This window comes from Branchiostoma floridae, chromosome 1 (assembly GCF_000003815.2).
Source record: "Branchiostoma floridae strain S238N-H82 chromosome 1, Bfl_VNyyK, whole genome shotgun sequence".
In the NCBI taxonomy this organism is placed as follows: Eukaryota; Metazoa; Chordata; class Leptocardii; order Amphioxiformes; family Branchiostomatidae; genus Branchiostoma; species Branchiostoma floridae.
In genome coordinates this window covers 5,732,950-5,758,202 of record NC_049979.1, presented here as the reverse complement: position 1 = coordinate 5,758,202, position 25,253 = coordinate 5,732,950, and the positions used below count along the sequence as shown (strand labels likewise).

The 25,253-nt window shown below is 46.9% G+C and overlaps 4 protein-coding genes across 6 annotated transcripts in view; 2 read left to right on the top strand and 2 right to left on the bottom strand.

Annotated features, from left to right (window-relative positions):
• Positions 1 to 7,371, top strand: part of LOC118421632 (beta-1,3-glucan-binding protein-like) — a gene marked incomplete in the record, with an annotated part of 10,213 nt that extends 2,842 nt beyond the window's left edge. Inside the window, 10 exon segments of the mRNA XM_035829013.1 lie at positions 467 to 541; positions 1,343 to 1,403; positions 2,085 to 2,211; positions 2,503 to 2,660; positions 3,386 to 3,559; positions 4,179 to 4,256; positions 4,889 to 5,012; positions 5,383 to 5,454; positions 5,919 to 6,051; positions 6,985 to 7,371. Coding sequence (XP_035684906.1) covers positions 467 to 541; positions 1,343 to 1,403; positions 2,085 to 2,211; positions 2,503 to 2,660; positions 3,386 to 3,559; positions 4,179 to 4,256; positions 4,889 to 5,012; positions 5,383 to 5,454; positions 5,919 to 6,051; positions 6,985 to 7,221 — 1,239 coding nt within the window.
• Positions 7,372 to 8,114: 743 nt separating this feature from the next.
• LOC118419372 (acyl-coenzyme A thioesterase 1-like) lies at positions 8,115 to 15,702 on the bottom strand. 3 transcript variants are annotated; one of them, XM_035825752.1, is made up of 11 exons: positions 15,542 to 15,702; positions 14,462 to 14,596; positions 13,683 to 13,777; positions 13,135 to 13,395; positions 11,868 to 12,034; positions 11,309 to 11,422; positions 10,772 to 10,860; positions 10,433 to 10,529; positions 9,949 to 10,029; positions 9,206 to 9,329; positions 8,115 to 8,483 (listed from the first exon to the last, which is right to left on the bottom strand). In XM_035825752.1, the coding sequence occupies exons 2-11, from the start codon at positions 14,578 to 14,580 to the stop codon at positions 8,371 to 8,373; spliced, it is 1,260 nt and encodes a 419-aa protein (XP_035681645.1). In that variant the 5' UTR covers positions 14,581 to 14,596; positions 15,542 to 15,702; the 3' UTR covers positions 8,115 to 8,370. The 3 variants fall into 3 exon arrangements, with proteins under 3 accessions (XP_035681645.1, XP_035681630.1, XP_035681637.1); XM_035825737.1 differs by having other exon boundaries at positions 14,462 to 14,638; positions 15,542 to 15,672; XM_035825744.1 differs by lacking the exons at positions 13,683 to 13,777; positions 15,542 to 15,702 and having other exon boundaries at positions 14,462 to 14,591.
• Positions 15,586 to 22,875, top strand: LOC118419360 (chloride channel CLIC-like protein 1). The gene is made up of 10 exons (XM_035825725.1): positions 15,586 to 15,745; positions 15,943 to 16,168; positions 17,265 to 17,522; positions 18,019 to 18,181; positions 18,888 to 18,973; positions 19,818 to 19,958; positions 20,547 to 20,637; positions 20,769 to 20,866; positions 21,355 to 21,630; positions 22,067 to 22,875. The coding sequence occupies exons 2-10, from the start codon at positions 16,004 to 16,006 to the stop codon at positions 22,682 to 22,684; spliced, it is 1,896 nt and encodes a 631-aa protein (XP_035681618.1). The 5' UTR covers positions 15,586 to 15,745; positions 15,943 to 16,003; the 3' UTR covers positions 22,685 to 22,875.
• A 1,196-nt stretch (positions 22,876 to 24,071) lies between these two features.
• Positions 24,072 to 25,253, bottom strand: part of LOC118403773 (39S ribosomal protein L14, mitochondrial-like) — a gene marked incomplete in the record, with an annotated part of 2,731 nt that continues 1,549 nt past the window's right edge. The window contains 1 exon segment of the mRNA XM_035802607.1: positions 24,072 to 25,241. Coding sequence (XP_035658500.1) covers positions 24,991 to 25,241 — 251 coding nt within the window.

Below are 25,253 nucleotides of genomic sequence, written 5' to 3'. Positions count from 1 at the left end.
GGTAGGGGTAGGTAATGGTTGTGTGTGTGTGTTGGGGGTAGGTAATGGTTGTGTGTATGTGTGTGTGTGTGAGTGTGTGTGTGTGTGTGGAGGGTAATGGTTGTGAAGGGGGAGGGGGAGGTAATGGTTGAGGGGGTAGGTAATGGCTGTATGTGGGGGTAGGTAATGGCTGTGTGTAGGGGTGCTGGCGGGTAAGAAATGGCTGGGGGGGGGGGGGGGCAGCTACGACTGGGGACGGCTGGGACATGATACTGCGATAGACACCCTCCTGTGAAATCGGATCGCGGAAGAGTTTTCCAAACATGAAAATTAGTCTTTTTTTAAAAAGATCATCAGGTCGAGATGCCTTTAATTCCAGTCATCCAAAACATCTGACAACAGGCTTTAGTGTCGTCTTCTGTATACTTACTTTCTATTCTAGCCTTTAGATTCCTTACAACCAGCTGACAAGCTTTTCTCTTTGCAGAATGAAGAGTTTCAGACGTACGTGAACCTGCCGGAGAACCTGTACACTCGGAACGGAACGCTCTTCCTCAAGCCGGTGGGTAACAATTGGTCTGTGTGGCACAAACTCCGCTATCCGGAGCTGGTAGGCAATGTAAGGCGGGCCTAAGAAGCGCGATTAAATCAGGCTAGGTAACAATGAGATGGAAAAGAAACCGTTTTCTACATAATACAAAACACAAAGTTACGTTAAGCTAAAATAGTAAATAAAATAGGGCGGCACCCATCTCCGTTTCTGTAGCTTTGGGCCGCACAGCTTTGTGCAATCACTACAGGTACCTACGTGGCTCTGCGTGTTCAGCTACCATAGTCTTTTCAAAATGCTGAGTGCTAAGCTGAGAAAGCAGCATTTTTAAAGTCTTTGGTATTACTCGGCCGGAGATCAAACTCTCGACCTACCGACTGCAAGGCCACTTGGCCACAGTGCGCCCGCATACGTTATATCCGGGTATTACGCGCTGAGAAAATCTGAAATTATCAAAATTGACTTGAAATGTTCTTAATCCTTCGTCCTTGCATGAACAACAACGAGAAGTGAGTCCGTAAGTCAACATTTTGTTGCGTCAACCTGAAGTACCTTTGGCGAACGTTTATCTTATCTATCATTAATATTCTTCAGTTTGTTCAGTTATTTTTGATGCCTCGTTGAACTACGTTTCGTTAAGATGTGCAGGAAACTTTGAAGACCGCCCTAGTGGTGATATGTTATACCTGGATAAATACTAAATGAATGAAATGAAACAGATTGGTTATGCTATGCGATGCATGAAAGCAGCCAGTTCCTCTTGCAACAACAGAACGGGAGTTTTATACCTGATTTTCTCCTGTCCCGTGACAGACGCTGGCGGCGGAGCGGCTCGGGGAGAAGTTTTTGACGGAGGGAGTCATCAACCTGAGAGGTGAGGAGGCGCAATAAGCACCTTCACGGTTCGAAGTACGCATGTGCAGCGACAGGAATTGTGGATAATATGTCAAAGATGAAGGCATCCAACTTGACTTGATTATTCATTGTCTCGATTTTCAAAACAATGTCCATACGCGTTTTGCTTAAGTCTCAGGGGCCTTCACTAGTTTGACGTATTATACCCAGTATACCTGTCGCTGCGCACTTGGACCCATGAATATGGTTATTGGTGGCGCGACTGCGGTCACCCCAGCTAATTTCCGTCTTGCAAGCGGTCGTTGCCATTTGAAACTGTCGCTGCCATATATCGCAAATTGGTACACTTGAAGTGTCTGTTCCGCAAACAACGTGATTTAATATAGGTTTACTCGTATTAAGGATTGGGCTGGCTTTTTGAACCGGGTTCGAACCTAATCTCTCTCTCTCTCTCTCTCTCTCAGTAATTTTCTAAAACACTTTTTTACGGTATTGCCATACAATTGGTTATTGACGGTTTTATTTTCATACGTTTTGCATGATACGTTCGGATATCGACCGGTCACCGAAATGGCATCGGGTTGGAACGTGGGGGCGTGGGAACACTGTGGGCTGTCCCCGTGCTGGATAACGTTCACATAGATCGGGAAAGACGACAATAGAATATCCTCTGTCCTAATGTTATATTTATCGTCGGCAGAGGACGCGCTGTACCTCGGGTGCTACCATGATGGCGGGAGCATGGACTCACGTGACCTAAATGGGGACAACATGACATCACCCTACCTGACGCCCAAACTGTGCCTGGACCACTGCACGGAGGCAGGGTAGGTACACAAACAAGCAAAGAAAAAACACCTGCACAGCGCTTGAGGAGGTAAACAATTTGCAATCAAACAATCCTGCGCGGTGCAGGGCGGGTTAAGCCGCACATTTCTCAGCCTCTAGGACACTGGCCTGTAGGAATTAGATGTCTTATTCACTTTGTAGAATATTTTATAACTTCTGACATATGTACTGAATGTTTAAACTGTCTTTGTTATGTTCACATGTACACCTATTCTGGGGTATAGTACGGCATGATTAACCTGTGTTTGTTTGTTTGTTTGTTGTGACAGGTACACCTACGCCGGGCTGCAGTACGGCACAGAGTGTTTCTGTGGGGACAGTTTCGGAAAGTTTGGCGCCGCTCCTGAGTCAGAATGTGCCATTCCGTGCGGAGGGGACGCAGGGCAAATGTGTGGCAATGGGTGGAAAAACTCCATCTACACATCAGGTGGGACGTAGAGAAGCGCAGGAAACCCCTAAAACCTGAACCTTTAAGCGCGAACCTCACAAGCAGAATTGCGTAGGAAGACTAGCATTGACTTAAATCGCTAAAGATCGCTACATTGTTTATGATAATAAATTTATTGAAAATTCTGAAGGCTAATTGCAAGTATACACGGAAAGGGTATAATGACAATAGTAAGGTGTAATATACATTAATGAAATAAACAAAACGTGAAATGAAGATCGTCAGCTAGCGTACATAAGGCGGCACCATCTCTAGTCCCAAGTCACACCAATACAGCAGGCAGCTGGTCCACTAAAGTAGTGAAGTGTGTTCCAAAAGCAGGACAAATGTGAGCGGACGATTTTGGACTGAGCAGAGGCTCGAGCACTTTCGACTAATAAGTGTTGCCTTTTACAGATACTTTGTACACCACTTTTTTGTTAATTGATGGAAAATAATGGATATATGCGTAAAATTGTTAAAATATTCTACATTACCATGTTTGGTAAATCCCACATTTCGTGCAGTGCAAGTCTGGCTATTGTACCTCCCCCACCCGGAGAGCGGTGAGCGCCGGAGAACTGGAACGGCTGGTACATGGCTGGCTCCCCCAGACAGCAGCTGAACGAAGGGGGGTTATATCAGCTTTACAAGTACAGATACAGAAGCTTGTGTGTAGCACTGAAGCTTGTATGTAACCATGTTGTTATTATACCCTCTCCCAGTGGGCGGCACGTGCACCCTGGAGAACTGGAACGGCTGCTACATTGCAGGCTCGCCAAGCCAGCACCTGCCTCCCGTCCTCTCAGCAAGGCTCACCACCGCCCACAGCTTCAGCTTCAGGTACGGCAAGGTGGAGGTCACGGCCAAGATGCCAACAGGAGACTGGATATGGCCAGGTGAGCTAAGGTTAGGCTGAACACGTGGCCAGGTGTGGCACCCGTGGCCAGGTGAGGTAAGGGTCAAATGAGCATGCGGTCAGGTGAGGCAATCGTGACCAGGTGAGGTAAGGTGAGGATAGACATGTGTCAGGTGAGGCAAGGGTCAGATGAGCATGTGGCCAGGTGAGGCAAGTCAGGATGAACATGTGGCCAGGTGAGGCAATCGTGGCCAGGTGAGGTAAGAGTCAGATGAGCATGTGGCCAGGTGAGACAAGTCAGGATGAGCATGTGGCCAGGTGAGACAAGTCAGGATGAACATGTGGCCAGATGAGGCAATCGTGACCAGATGAGGTAAGGTTAGGATAAACATGTGGCAGGCGAGGCAAGGTTAGGATTAACATCAGTTGTCCATCAACACTACTCATTGATGTTTGCCGAGATTGCATTATAAATGATACCTTCAATACTGCAGCAAGGTTTAACTGTAATTTCGGTCGTACAGCAACTATCCTTGTCAAGGTAGGATCTAAGGTTAATTTCTGGCATTGCTAGAAACTTCGCTAATGCAATGTCACCAATTCTTTGTTTATTTGCAAGTGGCTTCTAACATCTTGAGTTTGCTCTGCCTTATCTGTAGCGATCTGGTTGCTGCCTCAGACCTGGGTTTACGGGGACTGGCCGAGATCAGGGGAGATTGACATCGTGGAGACACGAGGTGGGCAAAACTCTCGATAAATGAGAGTTTAGAATTCTGCATCAAACAGAAAAGATTCCTAGAACTGAGAACAAAATAAAAACAATGCCTCCAACGCATTAACACCTGTTCTGAGTTGGAAACTGTATCCCCCTCTGTTCTGTCATGGGTATAAAACCTAACCGTAACCTGTAACCCCCTGTCCTGAGTAGGGAACCGTAACATGTACCCCCTCTGTCCTAAGTAGGAAACCGTCACCTGTACCCCCTCTGTTATGTCCTGAGTAGGAAACCGTCACCTGTACCCCCTCTGTTCTGACCTGAGTAGGAAACCATGACCTGTACCCCCCTCTGTCCTGAGTAGGAAACCGCAACCTGTACCCCCCCTCTGTCCTGTCCTGAGTAGGAAACCGTAACCTGTACCCCCCTCTGTCCTGAGTAGGAAACTGTGGCTTGTACCCCTCTGTCCTGAGTCAAAACCGTGACCTGTACCCCCCTCTGTCCTGAGTCAAAACCGTGACCTGTACCCCCCTCTGTTCTGAGTCAAAACCGTAACCTGTACCCCCCTGTCCTGAGTAGGAAACCGTAACCGGTACCCCCCTCTGTTCTGTCCTGAGTAGGAAACCGTAACCTGTAACCCCCTCTGATCCCTAGGAAACCGTGACCTTTACGCGTCCTGGGGCGCCTCCCTCGGCATCGATGTCACCACCAGCACCCTGCACTGGGGAAGCAGCGGCGTCTGGCCTTATAACGGCTTCTTCAAGACTAGAGCAGAGAAGTAATCTTTCCTTTGTTCTTCGTATCCCTCCATAACCACATGGGGACAAACCAGAACTGTTCTTAATAAGGACCAATTTCTGCGGTACAACTTGCTTTTAATACTGTGTTGGTTTTGTATTTTGAGTAGTTGATATTCCAGTGAGCTGTCTTAAAAAGGATTCGTTACTCGTTTCTCGTTGAACTGTGGCCATCTTTGTTTCTTAGCTCTTCTTTACTGTATTTTACATATTAGTTACATGCACGAAGGCATGCACAAACAATTGTATGAAGTAAGTCTTAAGTTTCATAGATTTTGCCTAGAAGTGTGTAACTGGTCTGGCCGACTTAAGCTTGTGCCAATCTCTACACTGTCCCTTGCCCCTTGCCAGAGAGGCGCACACAGGGACATACGGCAGTGACTTCCACAAGTGGACCATGGTGTGGACAGACCAGTATCTCAAGTAAGATCATAAAATATGCCATTTTCCCTAAATCTGTTGTTGGTGACGTATCATGGACAGAAAACATCGATTCTGAAAGGTTAGATAAAATCTGGTGTTAAGGAGTATATGAATCGATACAAAGGAAAATTACACCAATCTCATTGTCTTCATTGGGCGCCTGACCTGACTCTCTTCTGACATGAGTAAACTCCGTGAAACGTGACGTCACGAGAAACGTGACGTCTGGAGCGGGTCAAAGGTGCCTGGGAGTCGATAAAGCCAGCCGTGCCAATACTGTTGTCATGGTTACCTTGCCATTGTGCTCCAGGTTCTTCGTAGATGATGAGCTGATGCTGTCGTTATGGTCACTGTTGTCATGGTTACCTTGCCGTTCTACTCCAGGTTTTCTGAAAATGATGAGCTGATGCTGGCGGTGTCGGTATGGTTACTGTTGTCATGGTTATCTTGCCGTTCTGCTCCAGGTTCTTCGTAGATGATGAGCTGATGCTAACGGTGTCGCCACCAAACGGGTTCTGGGCGCTGGGAGACTTCGGGCTGCCCGACAGCGACAATCCCTGGAGCGGGGCGGGCAGGATGGCTCCGTTCGACCAGGACGTAGGTTTCACCATGGTTACTGTTGTCATAGTAACTGTAGACAGCGACAATCCTCGGAGCGGGGCGGGCAGGATGGCTCCGTTCGACCAGGACGTAGGTTTCACCATCGGTACAGTTGTCATGGTAACTGTAGACAGTAACGATCCCTGGAGCGGGGTGGGCAGATGGCTCCGTTTGAGCAGGACGTAGGTTTCACTATGGTTACTGTTGTCATGGTAACTGTAGACAGCGACAATCCCTGGAGCGGAGAACAGGATAGCCCCGTTCGACGAAGACGTAGGTTTCGCTGTGGTTACTGTTGTCACGGTTACCATTTTCATAGTAACTGTAGACAGCGAAAATCCTGGAGCGGGGTGGGCAGGATGGCTCCGTTCGACCAGGACGTAGGTTTCACCAGCTGTACTGTTGCTATGGTCACTATTGTCATGGTTACTGTGTCGGGCGGGCAGGATGGCGTCGTTGGATCAGGACGTAGGTTTCGCCAGCGTGAAATATGCAGGTTTCACTGCAAATAAAGAAACATTCTGTGCAAAATACAATGTGTGATCTCCGTAGGTCTTCGAAGCGTAGAGAGACCATTGGAGTTTTCCTGGCAACTATATGCTTCTTCTCCAATTTTCTTCACTCCACAACTCTCACTCACACACTATTGGGCTTGTACTTTGATGTTCCTCGTCAGGCGAAGGTTAGACATGCATGCGCGTAGATGTGGAGGCTTGGTGGCAGTTCGTCAGCAGCCTTTATGGTCGGCACTGTGTACAAATGGGCATCTGACTTCGACTAGTAGGTATAAAAGGAAGTGTAAGGAGCTCCACCTTGCGTACCTTAGACACAGTGGACTACCAACCCACTGGCACTGTCCCTACAACCAATACAAGTCCACGGGATCTTAACTTTATCTTTGATTCTAAGAAAATATTTTTGTTCTTCCAGTTCTACCTGATCATGAACGTGGCCACTGGCGGGACGAACGGTTTCTTCATGGACGACTACGTGAACATGCCGCACCCCAAGCCCTGGGCCAACGCGCAGTCCCGCTCCGAGGCCATGGCCAGCTTCTGGCGCGCGCGCGACCAGTGGCTGCCCACCTGGAACCCGGCACACAACAACGGCGAGGACGCAGCCATGCAGGTCAAGTCTGTCAAAGTCTGGAAGTTCAGAGATCTGTAATCTTTCGTACTCAGCTGCTCCAAGATTTGTGAGCGTTTTAATTCCGATCCTTTATCACTAGCTGTTCCGAGATCTGTGATCCTTTATCAATAGCTGATAGCATCGGACACGCACGTGCATACTTGACTGGCAAATAAATGGGAGAATCTAGAAAGGCTGGTCATTTTTATAGACTTGTATTTCATCTTTATGAGTTTGCTTTCTTTTGTCAACATGTGTGAATGAAATTCTGTGACAGGTATACTTATCTGTGTTGATGGTGTTCAGCACCAGGGACAGGAATGTTAACCTGTGTATGGATGGTGTTCAGACCCAAGGACAGGTATGGTTACATGTGTGTGGATAGTATTCAGCACCAGGGACAGGTGTGTTTACCTGTGTATGGATGGTGTTCAGCACCAAGGACAGGTATGGTTACATGTGTGTGGATAGTATTCAGCACCAGGGACAGGCGTGTTCACCTGTGTGTGAATGGTGTTCAGCACCTGGGACAGGTGTTTTTAACTGTTTGGGGATGGTGTTGAGCACCAGGGACAGATGCGTTTAACTGTGTGTGGAGGGTGTTAAGCACCACGGACAGGTGTGTTCACCTGTGTGTGGATGTTGTTCAGCACCAGGGACAGGTGTAGTTGCCTGTGTGTGGATGGTGTTCAGCACCAAGGACAGGTGTGTTAACCTGGGTGTGGATGGTGTTTACATGTGTGTGGATTGTGTTTGCACCAGGAAAGGTATGTTTATCTGTTTGGGAATGTTGGGGATGGTGTTGACCACCAGGAACAGGTATGTTTACCTGTTTGGGGATGGCATTCTATGTCTATGCCCATGGATTGCTTGATGAAAATATGTAGTAACCTCTCCCACCACACCCCAAGCAGTAAGCATGTCAGAAACAGTACAGACAGATATTATGATGGCAATGATAATATACTATAATGTTCTTGGAGCCAAACGTGCAGTTGTTGAACCTGTCCATTGAAACTGCCATTGACATGCGGAATCAGCCTTAAACATCCGGTTTGGTTTTGCCTTGTCTGCTGCCTGTTTCACGCCATCAGCAGGCAGCCATTTCAGCATGTAGGGAGCCATCCTGAGATTCTTAATCTTATGGTAAAAACTATTGTTTCACGGTCTCATTTTCATTATCTGAGGTCAAAGCTGGCTGTGCAGCCTGCTGTTCCTGAGAAAGGCGATCATTCTGGGCCAGAGGTCCTCCTGGGCTGCACAGTGGGCTCTGGTCTCCCCTCCCCAATCCACCTCTGCACCTGTAACACATTACAGTTGGTAAAACTAACACTACAATAATGCCCAATCCACCTCTGCACCTGTAACACATTACAGTTGGTAAAACTAACGCTACAATAATGCCCAATCTACAACTGCACATGTAACACATCACAGTTGGTAAAACAAGCACTAAGATAATGCCCAATCCACCTCTGCACCTGCAACACATTACAGTTGGTAAAACTAACGCTACAATAATGCCCAATCTACAACTGCACATGTAACACATCACAGTTGGTAAAACTAGCACTATGATAATGCTGGGCTGCAGTAGCCTGGAGTCAAGCCTTGTTGTGCTTCAGAACAACTTGGATGGGGTGGAGGGTTACCTAGGATGGGGTGGATGGGGTGGAGGGTTACCTAGGATGGGGTGGAGGGTTGTGGTTACCTGGGAAGGGGTGGAGGAACGTTGTGGTTACCTGGGATGGGGTGGAGGGTTGTGGTTACCTAGGATGGGGTGGAGGGTTGTGGTTACCTGGGATGGGGTGGAGGAACGTTGTGGTTACCTGGGATGGGGTGGAGGGTTACCTGGGATGGGGTGGAGGGTTACCTGGGATGGGGTGGAGGAACGTTGTGGTTACCTGGGATGGGGTGGAGGGTTACCTGGGATGGGGTGGAGGGTTACCTGGGATGGGGTGGAGGGTTACCTGGGATGGGGTGGAGGGTTACCTGGGATGGGGTGGAGGAACGTTGTGGTTACCTGGGATGGGGTGGAAGGAAATCTTGCAGTGCGGCATGTAGGGAGGCTCTAGGAGATGCCCTGCGCCGGGGTAGGCAAGCAGCTGATGGTTGGTTTTCCCATGGGCCTCCATCCGGGCTATGGCCTGTGGGAAAACATTTAGAAGTTAGGGAACATACAATTGAGTCATGTATTGAGGAACATCGAGATCAGGGTCGTCTCCAGCTTTTCTTTTCTGTCCTGCTCATTGTTTGGAAGTCCAATAATGTTGTTGATTTTCCTTTTCATACATACATTTTAGATTCCTCCTGGGAGCCTTCATTACCAACTTTCCACCACCACAGTAACATTCCAAACATTCCTGTGGACTCTAGCATTCCTGTGGACACATTCCTGTAAAATTCCTAGAATTCTTGCAGACCGCACACAGTACTATTAGACCATTAGGCTTGTCCCTGAGGAGTTACCAAAAAGATTAGATCAGAACAATTGATTTTTCACATGAAAGCTCATCTGTGTTGGTACACTATCCATGATGAAGGTTGTAAGGTTGAAAGTAATTTGAGGTGAGCAGATTGCTTAAATGTGTTGAATGAAAGTATCAACCTTCATGAACTATTTTGAAATTGATGAAGGGGAACTTGATGTTTACAATCTATAGTACTGCCTTAAAAATCTGAGTCATTTCAAAGTCTCTTATTTTCAGGCAAGGTCCAAGCTTGTTACCGGTAAATGAACATGTAGTACTATAAAAACCTCCTGACCTGCTCGGCCATCTTGTCACTTCTCAAGTTTTTGTCATCCTCTGAGACCACAAACAGGACTGGACATGCGATTGTTTCCACCTAGGGGGACAAGGCACCAGTTAACCCTCAGCAACACTGTTAAGTTGTTAAACCTCACCAAACCCAACCTCAGGACACTGTAAACCCTCACCAACCCAACCTCAGGATACTATTAACCCTGACCAACCCAACCTTAGCACACTGTAAACCCTCACCAACCCAACCTTAGCACACTGTTAACCCTCACCAACCCAACCTCAGGACACTGCTAACCCTCACCAACCCAACCTCAGGACAGTTAGCCCTTACCAACCCAACCTTAGCACACTGTTGACCCTCACCAACCCATCCTCAGGACACTTAACCCTCACTAACCAAGGTTTGGTATGCTCTAACCTATGCACCTCTTTGGCTCCAGAGTGTTGCCATGGCTACTGTTGCTATGGCTACTGCATTCACTCACCTGTATGCACTTCTCTGGCTCCAGAGCGAGATCATCCACCGTATCCAGAATGTACAGGTGTCCTTCCTCCATAACTTTCACCCTTGATATATCAAACCTGTAACATTAACATTTCACACCTGTAACATTGACATTTCACACCTGTAACATTGACATGCCACACCTGTAACATGGACATGTCACACCTATGCTTACCCCAGGGTGGGGAGGGGACAGCATGTCTGTGCTTACCCCAGGGTGGGGAGGGGACAGCGTGTCTGTGCTTACCCCAGGGTGGGGAGGATACAGTGTGTCTGTGCTTACCCCAGGGTGGGGAGGAGAGAGCGTGTCTGTGCTTACCCCAGGGTGGGAAGGATCTTGCCCTTGTAGTTGAACTGAGTTGAGACTGGCATGGCAGAAAAACCGTTCAGCCATACAATTGCATTTATCTGTACATGGGGCACAGGAAGATAACGTTATTATCTGTACACAGGAAGATATAATCTGTAATATACATGGGACACAGTCAGCCATACCAATGTAGGTTGTCGAGGCTTTTTACAGAAAGACATAAAGGGGCACTCCCCAGTTTATTTTGGGTTTCAATTGGAGGCTGCTCACCCTCAAGTCAAGTGATCATCTCTTCTAGGGAGTTATCCAGAAGCAAAATAACTTTATACGGGCATACTGATACCCAGAACTGAGGATCTGGCCAAAACACAATTATCATAAGAAACACACCACGCCCTATGCTTTTCAGCCATGTTAGTATTTAATGTCATTTCGCAGTAAATAATGAGAAATGTAAACTCAAACCTGGACCCTCACAAACCTTTCCTCACTTTTTTTCTCCATGGATCCCGTTGTGAAAAATGCCCCCACCCCAGGCTGACCTACCTTGTCCGTAAGAGTGCCCATGATGAGTGCCAGCAACCCCCCGAAGGATGTCCCGACCACCCCCACCCCCCCGGGCTGCACCAGGGAGTGGCTGCTGAACCAATCCACGGCATCCTACAGGAACAGGACAGTCACAGGTTCAGGTTACAGGAACAGGACAGTCACAGGGTCAGGTTACAGGACAGTCACAGGGTCAGGTTACAGGACAGTCACAGGGTCAGGTTACAGGACAGTCACAGGGTCAGGTTACAGGACAGTCACAGGGTCAGGCTACAGGACATGCAGTGGTGTACAACGGACATGCAGGGGTATGCAACGGACATGCAGGGGTGTGCACGGACATATGCAGGGGTGTGCAACGGACATGCAGGGGTGTGCACGGACATGCAGGAATAGGGCAAGTTAATACGCATAGTTGTGCTCTGTAAAGATGAATTCATTAAGTGCAAATTCACTATGACTACTGTGAACCATTTCAAACCTGTTTACTTTCAGTGTTGAGCAATGTCAGCAGTCACAAAGGCAGGAATATCAGGAATATCAGGAGGAAGAGCCTTACCGTAAAATACTCAGAATCGAGGTGGGTCTCGGCCTTGGGCAGGTCGTCGAAGTTGCAGTACATGAGCCTGAAGGCAGCAAAGCCCTGGCAGCTGAGCAGGGCGGCGCGGTGCTCGAAGTTAGCGCCCGAGCCGTACATGTCAATCACCCCGGGGAAAGGACCCTCCTCTGGAAACCAACAGAAGAGCAAACAGATTATTTTTCGTGCAATATTTAAATGATTACACACAACAAAAGACTTTTGATACATACTCGGCCTCTTCTTCAGGTTCGGTAAGTCAGATCTCATCTTGGAGTTCTCTGATCACATGACCGATGATGTTGATTATCACATGACAATACACAGTTTATAAATAGGCTTGAGATTAAAGAGATAATTTTAAAAATTCCTGTCCAAACCCATAAAGTTATGGTGAAAGGCTACAGGTTCTCTGAAGAAACTATTTCAACTGATGTCAACTAAAAGAAGTGGACCATGGTAAAATGCTAACTACGTACACAGTGTATAACATCAACTCTGCAGCATTGGTTGTGGCTAAACAGTCCAAAAGAAAAATGACTTTGCTCTTCAGGGAGGTACAGGTGCAAGACACCTCTAACCTGGCCCTCTTGCACAACCCTCCTCCTGACCTTCAGGTAGGTACAGCACACCTGTATCATTCCGGGAGGTACAGTACACCTCTAACCTTCAAGGAGGTACAGCACACCTCTAACCTTCAGGAAGGTACAGCACATCTCTAACCTTCAGGGAGATACAGGACACCTCTAACCTTCAGGTAGGTACAACACACCTCACCTTCAGGGAGGTACAGCACACCTCTAACCTTCAGGGAGGTACAGCACACCTCTAACCTTCAGGGAGGTACAGCACTCCTCTAACCTTCAGGAAGGTACAGCACATCTCTAACCTTCAGGGAGATACAGGACACCTCTAACCTTCAGGTAGGTACAACACACCTCACCTTCAGGGAGGTACAGCACACCTCTAACCTTCAGGGAGGTACAGCACTCCTCTAACCTTCAGGAAGGTACAGCACATCTCTAACCTTCAAGGAGATACAGGACATCTCTAACCTTCAGGGAGGTACAGCACACCTCTAACCTTCAGGGAGGTACAGCACATTTCTAACCTTCAGGAAGGTACAGCACATCTCTAACCTTCAAGGAGATACAGGACACCTCTAACCTTCAGGTAGGTACAACACACCTCACCTTCAGGGAGGTACAGCACACCTCTAACCTTATGGGAGGTACAGCACTCCTCTAACCTTCAGGAAGGTACAGCACTCCTCTAACCCGGCCCTCCCGCACAACTATCCTCCTGACGCCATCTCGAATAAACCTCCTCTCCACCACACAGGAGGCAAGTGGTGCTGGCACTCCGTCCTGTCCCCTCCTTGTGTCGATGTGTCCATCGTACACGCACAGTTGCACCTCCAGCGGTTTGGTGACGTCCCTGGGAATCATACGTTTCACCCGCTGAGCTGCTGCAGGCTGCAGACTCCACAACAGACCCATCTGCTCAACACCTGTGCAACAGACATTCCTGTTACATTAAATGTCCTTGCATGCAAATGTTAACAATGTATACAATATCGATAAACCTAGTAATTTGTTTGCGACTTGGAAGAAGAAACAAGCCATTCTACTAAGCCACATTTCAACTTGAGTCATTTACTTCCACCAAAAGAAAAACCAAAAGTAGTGGACTATTAAAGTTACATCTCCTCTTCCTCTGAAAAGGTGATGTGACTCGTAGCTATGGGACTGAGTGAAAAAGACATGTAAGCTATTGGACAGAGTAAGTGAGAGTGACCTGAGAAAGAACCCCCAACTGCTGCATGCCTGCTGCAAACCACGCTTCCAGAGCTGTCGGCTGCGTAGTGGGCGTGGGACTGGAACTGGGCATCCCTGAAATTTGTAGAAAAGTTATACATCGGTAGTTGTAAAAATCACTCCCACACTACACAGTGTGGCAGAAACAGTGAGAGTAAGTTACTAACTGTACCTGGAATATTGTACCAGAGCAGCGCCACAGTTATGTTATGTTATGACCTCACCGTTATGTTAATGCACTACTGTTATATCACCGATATGTTAATGAGGAAAGGTCCCAGATGTGTTCCTCCACCTCACACGAGTTGTTCTAGCGATCCCTGGAGTTTACTACTGACGTGGTGGCAGCGGTGGGATTCGAACTACCCACCAAGACAACAAATTTCTGGGAAACGCGCATCTAACGACCGTGATGGCGGGAACGACTCGCGCTCTTAAACAACGGGTTCTAACAAAATTGGAAACCATCGCAGTGAGAGCAACTGTACCTAGAATATTGTACTATCGTAGCAGTGAGAGTAACTGTACCTGGAATATTGTACTATCGTTGCAGTGAGAGTAACTGTACCTGGAATATCATACCGTAGCAGTGAGAGTAACTGTACCTGGAATATTGTACCGTAGCAGTGAGAGTAACTGTACCTGGAATATTGTACTATCGTTGCAGTGAGAGTAACTGTACCTGGAATATTGTACTATCGTTGCAGTGAGAGTAACTGTACCTGGAATATCATACCGTAGCAGTGAGAGTAATTGTACCTGGAATATTGTACTGCAGCAGTGAGAGTAACGGGCTGCTGCTTCCCCAGACCAGTGACTCGGATGTCGACCTTGTCTGTCACCAGGCTGGTTGGAGGGCTCACTGCTATAGACGCCATCAGTCTGCTGCAGCATCTAATTTAAGACATGCATTATGCCCTAATCTCCAAGCAGATCCTACAATGACATAAGATAGTACCAAACTGGCCAAGGAGTGTAGTCAGCCAAAAGGTGTACTATAATACTTTTCCCCTGTAGCATGCAAAACACACTCCTAAGCCGGCTTCACTCCTCTGCCAGCTTTTGATACTGGGCTTAATGTTGCAGATTACCTGTTTGCAGACCCCTTAGAAATTCAGACAAGTACATGTTTTCATGACGTACCAGCATAATAGCTTTAATTTTTCTGCATTCAGCTAGAGGGCGCAGCTACATGAGAGGCTGGCCATTTGTGGCCGGGTATATCTTGGTGCTGGTCTCTAGCTAGACAGGCCAGGTAGACAGGCCAGGGGCACAGCCCAGCTCTTTCATTAAACCCTTTGATACTATCTTGTGCTATTGTAGGATCTGCTTTGAGATTGTTATGTCCAGACATTCCAGAAAAACACTTGGACTTCTCACAAATTGTGCACAATATTATATGCAAAACTACATTAAAGGATAACTTGATTTCCATGGTGTTAGATAAAATGACAGACAGAGATAAGCACAATGACTAAATTATGCAAATTAGGAGATAATTTGCATTAATGAGGAAAATGCATTTCCAGAGTCTCCCACAATGGAACTTTCACACATGTAACATCATCTATGGCATGCAGGCCAGTAACTGACACAAATGACTCTAATCTGCATATTTAATGCAAAAGCGCCATAATTCCGAGCAGTAAACGATGGCAATTACCTGACTTATGACATGTGTACTCAACTATGCATAGATTACTTACATGTGCAAATTCATTCTTATTTGCATAAGATGAAGTGTAAACATGGAATCAAGAATAATTTTTCGTGGAGGTATGAGGTCTTTCAACTCTTGTTTGTAATTTGTATGACTATGAGATTGAAAACTTCACCCACCCAGGAGACCTGAAGGCCGTGCTGAAGACTGTGTGGAGTCCGCGGCTGTACTTGGAGGGCCGGGGTGTTAATACCTCAACTGTGCTACTTGCCCTCACATTGCCCAACAATCCTGAATGTGAAACGTTAAAAGTAACGTTAAGTTTTGTCTTCACACGATCACGAGTAAGGCCGTCCGGAGGCCGACGGGACCTCCCACTTTCGGTAACCAACTTTCCGTGCAAATATTTGCTCGTCTCCGAGGCTTTGTAGCATCATTACTTCAATGGATAGATAATGTTGTTCTTTATTTGACGAATATTATATAGTTTATGAAAAAGCCAGAATATTCATTACCAGGGATGTGTGCTTTATTCGAAAGAAGGAGACCCCCGCATAAGTGTCATATTGGAATAATCCAGGTCACTTCCGGTCCAGCGAAGCCGTCCCGTACATGTCATAATAAACCTGCTGAGGAGGAAAATGTCCAGTTTTCTCGGCCTGACGGCGATTCTGGCCGCCCTGCTGTGCTGTGGGCACTGCCAGGACCCCGACCTCGGGCCCCCCGACATGGAGGACTGGGTGGACCCGGGGGACATGCTCAATTACAACTCCGACTCGCGAACGATGAAGAACCATCGCGACCAGGTCAGGCTGACTGTCGCTCCTGATTTAATATCATGTTCACCATCGCGGTCATAATTCAACTTAATTAATCACCTCCCGAATGAGGTATTGTTTTTAGTCATATCCGTACGGTCACGGCTATATCTCACGATCCCTTTGCTGTAACGCCATGAGTGTATGCTTCGTCAGTTTGTGGGTGGACAGCATAACTCAAGATTAGGCCTGAGATTATGTATTCATATTAGTATTATGTATGTGAGTAGGTCTTCATGAGACCTTGAAATGCTTAGATTTTGTGCCCCCTGGCGTCTTGTTGTTGTGTGAATTCCTAGGGTTCTGGACATGCTCTGGTCTTGATTTTTGAGTTACGTTTTAAACAATGGGACAGAATGTAAGTGATTTACATTTGGGCCCCCTAGTGGCTTGTTCGGAACTGCGGGAGTCTGTAAAGTAATTTTAGACTTTAAAAGACAATAAATCCAGATCGATGAATCGTCATGACTTTTGGTATGTCGAAAGCTCAAGTGATGCTTGATATACTTAGATGATAATTAGTAGATAGTAATTATGCAAAACAGCAATCTAATTTGCATAATTAACCTCCCTGCTGAAGGAGCCTTTTGGCATCAAATTTGTGTTTGTTACAGGTCATTGATAACTTACAGTCTGCTGCTCTGCAATGGAGATACAGCTACTTTGTGAACACTTTGATAAGTCCAGTTTTGAACATGTCTCGATCTCGACTACTTTGTAATAGAGCGGATATTGATATTGTATAAATCTCAGAATGACCCTTGGCTAGGTTTCTGAGAAATCCACAGAAGCTGAGAAACAACTTTCCTGAGAGCAGAGATAATGGAGAACAAAGGGGTGATAGACGATTCTGCTTGGAACATTTGGTGAGAATTCGTCCTGATGTGTCAGCACCCAGCCAGGGCACCCAGCTAAGAGATAAGTAGATGGCAGGCTTGAGATCAGGTGTTCAGTTGGGATAGAGTAGAGGATATGGCATTACTAGTGTTGAGCCTTGAGAGACAGGATCGTTCTTTGGCCATGGCAACCATTGAACATCACTGCTTGCAGAATTAACACTCTTCTACTTCTCTTACAACTTCAGCCACGTCTGTCGGAAAAACAGCTGCCAGGAGCACCTGAAGCACCCGCAGCATGTGCTGTGCAGCTGCAAGAACAGCAACAGCTGCAGAAACAGCTGCAGACGTGTCAGCTGCGGCTGCAGTCGGCAGAGCAGACCTGCCAGGCGGACCAGCAGAGCTCCCACCAGGCCAAGGAGGCTCCGTATGGGGGAGGCCAGGAGGCTCCGTATGTGCGGCGGTTTGTCCGTGGGCTGCTGAAACAGTTGGGAGATGTGATGGAGGTAAGAGTGTGTGTGTATTAATTTGTTGTATTGCATACCTGAAAAACTTTCTCATGGCGTAATACACTAGAGTTGTAATGAAGAGTACAAGCTGCATTTGAGCCACTTACACCGAGAAGAATCTTATGACACTTTTTGATAAGCGTGGTTGGTTCTTGACATACTTGAGGTTTGGCTCTCCCCAAACATGGGACCTCCATTTAAGTTTTTTAACGTCCTATCCGAGGGATGACACCAACTGCAACTAGATACTCATATACACTTAAATGAAGTTAGGAAAGTCGTGTACAGTGCCTTTCCCAAGGACCAACTTTAGTAGCATGTCAGGAGATTTAGACCTTGAGCTTCTGCAATTACACCATGCACTGCATGCCATGATTGTCCTCGTTGTTTCCCAGCCCACACGTACAAGATACTTCATAGCTATCCCATTCTTGTCCTGTTTCCCAGCCCACATTACAAGCTGTAGCTATCTTGTTCTTGTCCCGTTTCCCAGCCCACAGGTGACATGCATGAGGTAGATGCAGTTGACTATGACGTGCACATGACGGTGACTGCTGAGAACTGGCTGCTGTTGAACAAGTTCATCGCCAAGGACCAAGCTAAGGACCAAGGCAGCCTGCAAGACACCATGCAGGTCCTGGAGACACTTATAACAGGTAAGCTGTCTCCAGGAGACACTTATATTAAGGTGAACTCTCACCTTCCCACAACCAGATGTCAGATTTGGGTTGTCTTAACAATTAAGTCATGGCTCAAAATTTTTTTGCTCTTTAATATGTTACTTTTGGTAGGTTGCTTGATTTTGTATCTTTGGTCTGTGGGTATATTCGGTCTGTGGGTAGGTGTTGGGAAAACAAAGGTCAAGATCGATTTTGGGCCTCCTGGTTTGTGACCTTGGTACTGCAGCAGAACTTTCTATTTTTGTATCTTTTGTCCTAGACATGCCATGGTCTATTTTGGTGGCAGATATAAGGAAGAAGTGGTGTATCGAAAAAAGTCTTTGGAATGTTTGGGACCGCATCCTGGCCACTACGTCACAAAGTGGCAAGGATGATTAACGTATCACGTTCGAGAACATTCCATGTCACAATACAATAGGTTAAGTTCGTATTGCACTGACTCTGTCTAGTTCATATCGCACCGATAGTAATTGTTTCATTTTGTACAGATGAAGGCGACAGATGGTCGTCGAAACGTTTACGGAAGAACTAAAAGGTTGTGTAATGAATAAGACTTTGTTCAATTCATCTATCAACCTGATGAAACTATTTACGGGAGAAGTGGTGTAGAGATTTGAGGTGCCTCCTCCTTAGATCCATAACATAGTTGTTTGACCTGCTGCCATGTATGTCCCCTGTCCAGGTGTGTCCAGCCGCCAGGCACAGGTGAACAGGTGGCAGAAGAGACTTGAAGACTACACTGGGCTGGAGGTGCAGGTGCTGATGCAGGTGGGAAACTCCTTCCACCACAGCCAAGAACTTCTGATGATTTGTTTGATAATATACTCAGGGCTTGAAATACTTTTTTCTGCATACCTGCACTGGTGCAGGTAACACTGAAAATTATCTGCACCAGACAAATTTTACCTGCACCTTCTGATGATTTGTTTGATAATAGTTACTGATGGACTAATCTTCATAGTTTTTTCAAACATATGAAAGTGACTATGTGACAAAAATTTTAAGATGAGTCAGAACATTACCCAGATTCCTAGAACCAATTCCTTAGGGCAGAATGACTAGGTATCTTATACCCAGTAATTTGATCACAGTGCTCCTGTTCCTGTGTCGCTGGAGAGGAGCCATGTTGTGTTGTACATGTTGTTTGTTTATGTTTATGTTCATGTTGCCAGGCTGTGATCAGGTGCTGTTAGTGCTCTGCCTGGTAGCGCTGGAGATCTGGAGTCACGTCTTGTTGTGATGTGTTGAACGTGTTTGTTTATGTTTATGTTGCCAGGCGGTGATCACGGTGCTGTTAGTGCTCAGTCTGGTGGCACTGGAGAGGAGTCGCGTCTTGTTGTGTTATGTTGTATGTGTTTGTTTATGTTTATGTTTATGTTTATGTTGACAGGCGGTGATCATGGTGCTGTTAGTGCTCTGTCTGGTGGCACTGGAGAGGAGTCACGTCTTGTTGTGTTGTGTTGAACGTGTTTGTTTATGTTTATGTTTGTGTTTATGTTGACAGGCGGTGGTCATGGTGATGTTAGTGCTCTGTCTGGTGGCACTGGAGAGGAGTCACGTCTTGTTGTGTTGTGTTGTACATGTTTGTTTATGTTTATGTTTATGTTGCCAGGCGGTGATCATGGTGCTGTTAGTGCTCTGCCTGGTAGCACTGGAGATCTGGAGCCACGTCTCCTGGAGGAAACAGTTCCTCCGGCTGCTCCTGATCGGCTTCCTCATCAGTGTGGGCTGGACATGGATGCACGAGTATAAGGTACATCACATTAGTGTGTGCTGGACATGGATGCATGAGTATACGGTGGGAAGATCTCACTACCGGTAACTCTTACTCACACTTACTCACACTTGTCAGCGTGGGCTGGACATGGATGCACGAGTATAAGGTACATCACATTAGTGTGTGCTGGACATGGATGCATGAGTATACGGTGGGAAGATCTCACTACCGGTAACTCTTACTCACACTCACTCACACTCGTTAGTGTTGGCTGGACATGGATGCACGAGTACAAGGTACCTTAAATGTACATTCTAATATATAGTGGGAGAACCTCAAACCTTTACTCAGGATGTACCAGTATAAGGTGGGAGGATCTTACACCTTTGCAGTGTAAAAGCCATTCTTCACTGCCTCATTGCCTATCAGAGTAGCCACTGTGAGATGAACAGACTCCATACCTGATGCTATAACCTCTGTGGTCAGTGTGCTTTGCCTTTGGATAGATTCATTGACAGGATTCCTGAACAGCTTGTGGATGGATATGTACGATATTTTGTTCATTTTATCAGTTCTCAACAGAAGAATCCAATTTGATCCAAACTGTCTTAATTCCTTCCTCAGAAAGCTCATGCCAAGAAACAGGGAGAACTTTCCAAGCAGATGCCTCGAGAGTGCCGCACGGCTGACAGGACCGCGCTCCATGGTATATTTGGTAAGAAAAAAATTGTAAATTCCTGTTTGCATATTGTAACAACTGCTTTGAGATATTAATGTTTCTGCCAATAAGACCCACGTCACATGTCAGTACAGCTCACACGTCTCTACATTACCTGCTCTCCCCAGAGTGGTTCAGCTCTGCCTTCACCCTGCAGGAAGACAAGTGTGCGAACTACCACGAGGCTCTGGTGGTGGACGCCTTCTGGGAGGTCACACCAACAAAGGTGGGGCGTTTTGCAGGTGAAAGTAGTGTGCTTAGAGCTTACATTATGTGGGCGTCCATCTGTCTCGGAAGACAATGGTAGGCAGACAGTTTGACTTGCCGTCTGCCCGGCCTGCACGTGACTTTTTAAGATGTGCACGTCCTTCTTCATCCTCTCGTCTACTGGCACACTGAGCCTCACAGGGACAGAACTGCATGTCACGTGTAAGACGGCCCCAGCAGATGCAGGTTTGTTATTTGGAGTTTCCGAGCTTACATTATAAGTTACATGTATATACATGTATACTATTTTCAGGGGTTCATGCTAGTTAACGTGAAGATGATGAACTGTTGTACAGATTTTTAACACCTGTCTAGTATACGTGTATGTTCTTGTATGAATAGTTGTAGGTAGCCCTTGGCATAACACCCCAGCTTTGTAAAGCCACCTTGTTCATCTGACTCCCCACATTTGTTCCATTGTTTATTCATCATAACTACCCTCCCCAGGCCTTTGCCGTGACCCTCACCAAGTTCTTCCTGGAGCCCATGGAGCACATCGGCCGTTCCTTCAGCAAGTTCTTTGGGGGAGTTTTCCACGACCTTCCAGTGCAGCTGTGGCCGCTGGCCTTCCTGGCCGTGATGCTGATGTCCCTGCTGCTGATGATCATGATGGCTGGCTACAGCATCAACATCCCCTTCATCTTCAGCCTGCAGCCGCGCGCCGTGAACACCGTCACCCTGCCGCTAGAGACACAGACATGCATGGAGGACACACGCCAACAGGTACAGGGGTCAGGCGTCATAGGTCAGGGCTAGAGGCCTGCAGGCCAGCAGGTACAGGGGTCATAGGTTAGGGGTCAGGGTTAAAGGTCAGGGGTAGAGGCTTGCAGCTGCGTGCTATGAACACCACCAGGCTACTGCTGGAGACACAGACATGCATGGAGGACACACCAACAGGTACAGGGGTCATAGGTCAGGGATAAAGGTCAGGGGTAGACACCTGCAGCTGGGTGATGTGAACACCATCACCCTCCCGGTGGAGACACAGACATGCATGGAGGACACATGCCAGCAGGTACAGGGGTCATAGTTTAGGCGTCAGGGCTATAGGTCAGGGATAGAGGCCTGCAACCGCAGTGTCACACTTGTTTTGATAATGAAATCTTGAGGCAGAAGTATTGAGCTGCAGCGTAAATGATTTAACCTCTGTCCTGTTCAGGTTTTGCAGGTTGTCAACATCCTGAAGGAACAGCAGCGTGCTATGATCACTGACGGGACAGCACCCCATGTCAGGTTGGAACAGCAGCGCGCTGATGGGACAGCACACCTCCAGGTGGAACAGCAGCGTGCTGCAATTGGTGACCGTGTGGAACAGGTAACACCGGCGATCTCGCAGGCTAACGCCTCCGGTTCGAACCTGCCGTACAACCAGACGCAGAACCGCATCAACCTGAGCCGTGGGGTCAGCTTCACCCGGAACAGCAGCGCCAGCAGCCGTCCCCTCGCCGCTGGGCCACACGCCGCTGGGCCATACGCCGCTGGGCTGCACACCGCTGGGTATGCCGCTGGGCCACACTCTGCTGGGCCACACAGCAAATCTACATTGCTGCAGAGATCCCACAGCGCACCCATACAGGAGGGTCACAGGAGCACACCCATACAGGCAGCACCCATACAGGAAGCACCCATACAGACAGAACACAGGGACCATGCACAGAAAATGCCTCAGGAGGAAAGTGAAGACTCAGAATCTGAGGAAACAGAAGCTAACACAGAAACACTGGGACCCCAGGAGGGGAGAGGGCATGTCGATGTTAGGAACATAAGCTTAGATTAGCGCTATTGCAACTTACCTGGAATTTATGATGAAACCAATATCTACTCAGAAGGCACATAATCATGGACCTATCGTACAGGACATTGTACTGAATTGCCTTGATTATAGATACGTACCAACCTGCTCTATTTGAGGTCCCTTTCCCATCTATCTGTGCAATAACCTCAAATAAAGTATGCATCCTGACTTTGGCAACAACTTCCATCTACTCAATGACAATCTTACATTTCACTGTTCCAATCTTTCCCATCATGCCAAGCTTTGTTAGGATTGAAAATGTCACATTCTACTTACTAAACCATCTTAAGATATGCTACTTGTTAAACCATCTTAAGAGATCACATGCTACTTGTTTTTACTAAACCATTTTAAGATATCACTTACTACCAAGCCGAAAGTGCTGAAGGAAATCAGCTTTGGTAAGAGACTCTCAGTGCCGTCAATTTCAGCAGAAACAAGGAACTTACATCTGTATGTAGGCAGCATTTCTGGAGCTATAGACGGACATGAATGTCACGTATAGGGCAGTGGGCATAGCCTGACCAGTTCTGGGACCCAGGCTACAGATGAGGTGCAAAATAGATGGTCATGTATGTCACATATAGGGCAGTGGGCACAGCCTAACCAGTCCGGGACCCATGCTGAAGCTGAGATGCGAAACGTAGCAGCCTTACCAGTCTGGTACCCAGGCTACAACTGAGGGTGCAAAATGAAGTAATGTAAGCAGTCTGGGACCCAGGCTACAGCTGAGGTGCAAAATGAAGTAGCCTAACCAGTCCGGGACCCAGGCTACAGCTGAGGTGCAAAATGAAGTAATGTAAGCAGTCTGGGACCCAGGCTACAGCTGAGGTGCAAAATGAAGTAGCCTAACCAGTCTGGGACCCATGCTACAGCTGAGGTTCATCACTATCTGGTTTATTGTCCCATGAATTAAAAGTTGAAAACCTTGGTTGGTGACAGGAAATCTCAATCGTCCTTCTCCAGGTTGTGTTGTAGCTGGTTTCCTGACAAAAAGGTCCTGTAGCCAGCTATAAATGAAGCCTAAACTTGATTAACTTAAAAGTAAGGTCCTGTGTTGGTCTTTGGGATTCATATATACTGTAAAAAGGAACTATCATGTACATGTAGATACTTTGTTCCAAGGCTACATTGATGCAATATTGTCTGTATTGTTGCAAATGAAGAATTAAATTAGGTTAAAATATGATGCCTCCTTTTGCTTTGTTTTGCCGAAAATGTAACCTATTTGACTACTTAATACACACGATAGATCGTAGTCTAGTAACAACACAATAACTGTGAATAACATAACTCCCTTGCCTCCACTGGGCTCTTGTCACATGAATCTGGGAACGTTACCAAACGGTACAAAAAGAAGAGAAGCTTCTGAGACAACAAAATATCAATTTTATTGGTCCAAATCAAACTATTCACTGGAAATGTTTGCTGCTTCCCTCGAAGTAGCCACAGTTTATGGTGAATGAAACAGTTACCAACTCAACTTGAGAAAATGATTTGGAAAGTTTTCAAAGGCTTATCTTTCAAGTCAACATTATACCTACAGTCGGTAACATCTTTCTAGCATCTGTGTATGGAAGGGTGTGAAATGTTACCTCAGTCCACACCTTACTTGTCAGGGTAATTTTTAACGGTTCTCCTGTCGGTTCGACAGATGAGCAGGCAGACAGGCATTTACCTGTTTTGCCTGACCTGCACATGACTTTTTTTTTTTCAGGGTACTGCATAGAAAATTATCATTCTGTAATTCTAAATATACAGAACATTATTTGTTCACCATTGCTCACAGAGACCTATACTTGTGTCTCACCTTCTTTATATAACTTAGCACTGCTGTACTAACATTCAGGTCTAGACCTCCAGTGCCTGAATTTTGTGCGCTGATAGGCACCCCTAATCCAGACCTTACTTAAGACACTGGCAACAAATACTGAATTATATCTGCAGTCACAGACATATACATGTAAACCTAGAAGCAATGGCCAGCACTTTGGTACCAAGAAGCGATGGCTTAGCACTTTGGACTGGTCAGCAGTGTTTAGATGGACCTAGAAGCGATGGCCAGCACTTGGGCCTGGTCAGCAGTGTTTAGATGAACCTGGAAGCGATGGCCAGCACTTTGGACTGGTCAGCAGTGTTTAGATGAACCTAGAAGCGATGGCCAGCACTTTAGACTTGTCAGCAGTGTTTAAATGAACCTAGAAGCGATGGCCAGCACCTTGGACTGGTCAGCAGTGTTTAGATGAACCTAGAAGCGATAGCCAACACTTTGGCCTGGTCAGCAGTGTTTAGATGAACCTGGAAGCGATGGCCAGCACCTTGGACTGGTCAGCAGCTTTTTTCCTGAGTAGTGACGGCACGGGAACCTTTATCCTGGTGCCGGTGGGGTTCCCAGAATCCTCCAGCAGGATGATGTTGTTCGAGTCAAACTTAGGCGTCATGCGCGGCCCATTCTGCTTGTGGCCCACGATCAGGGCCTTCTTCTTCTGGCCCATGATGGCCACCAGCACCTTGTCTCCCACCTTGCCGACGCTGTTTTCTGTAGACGGGA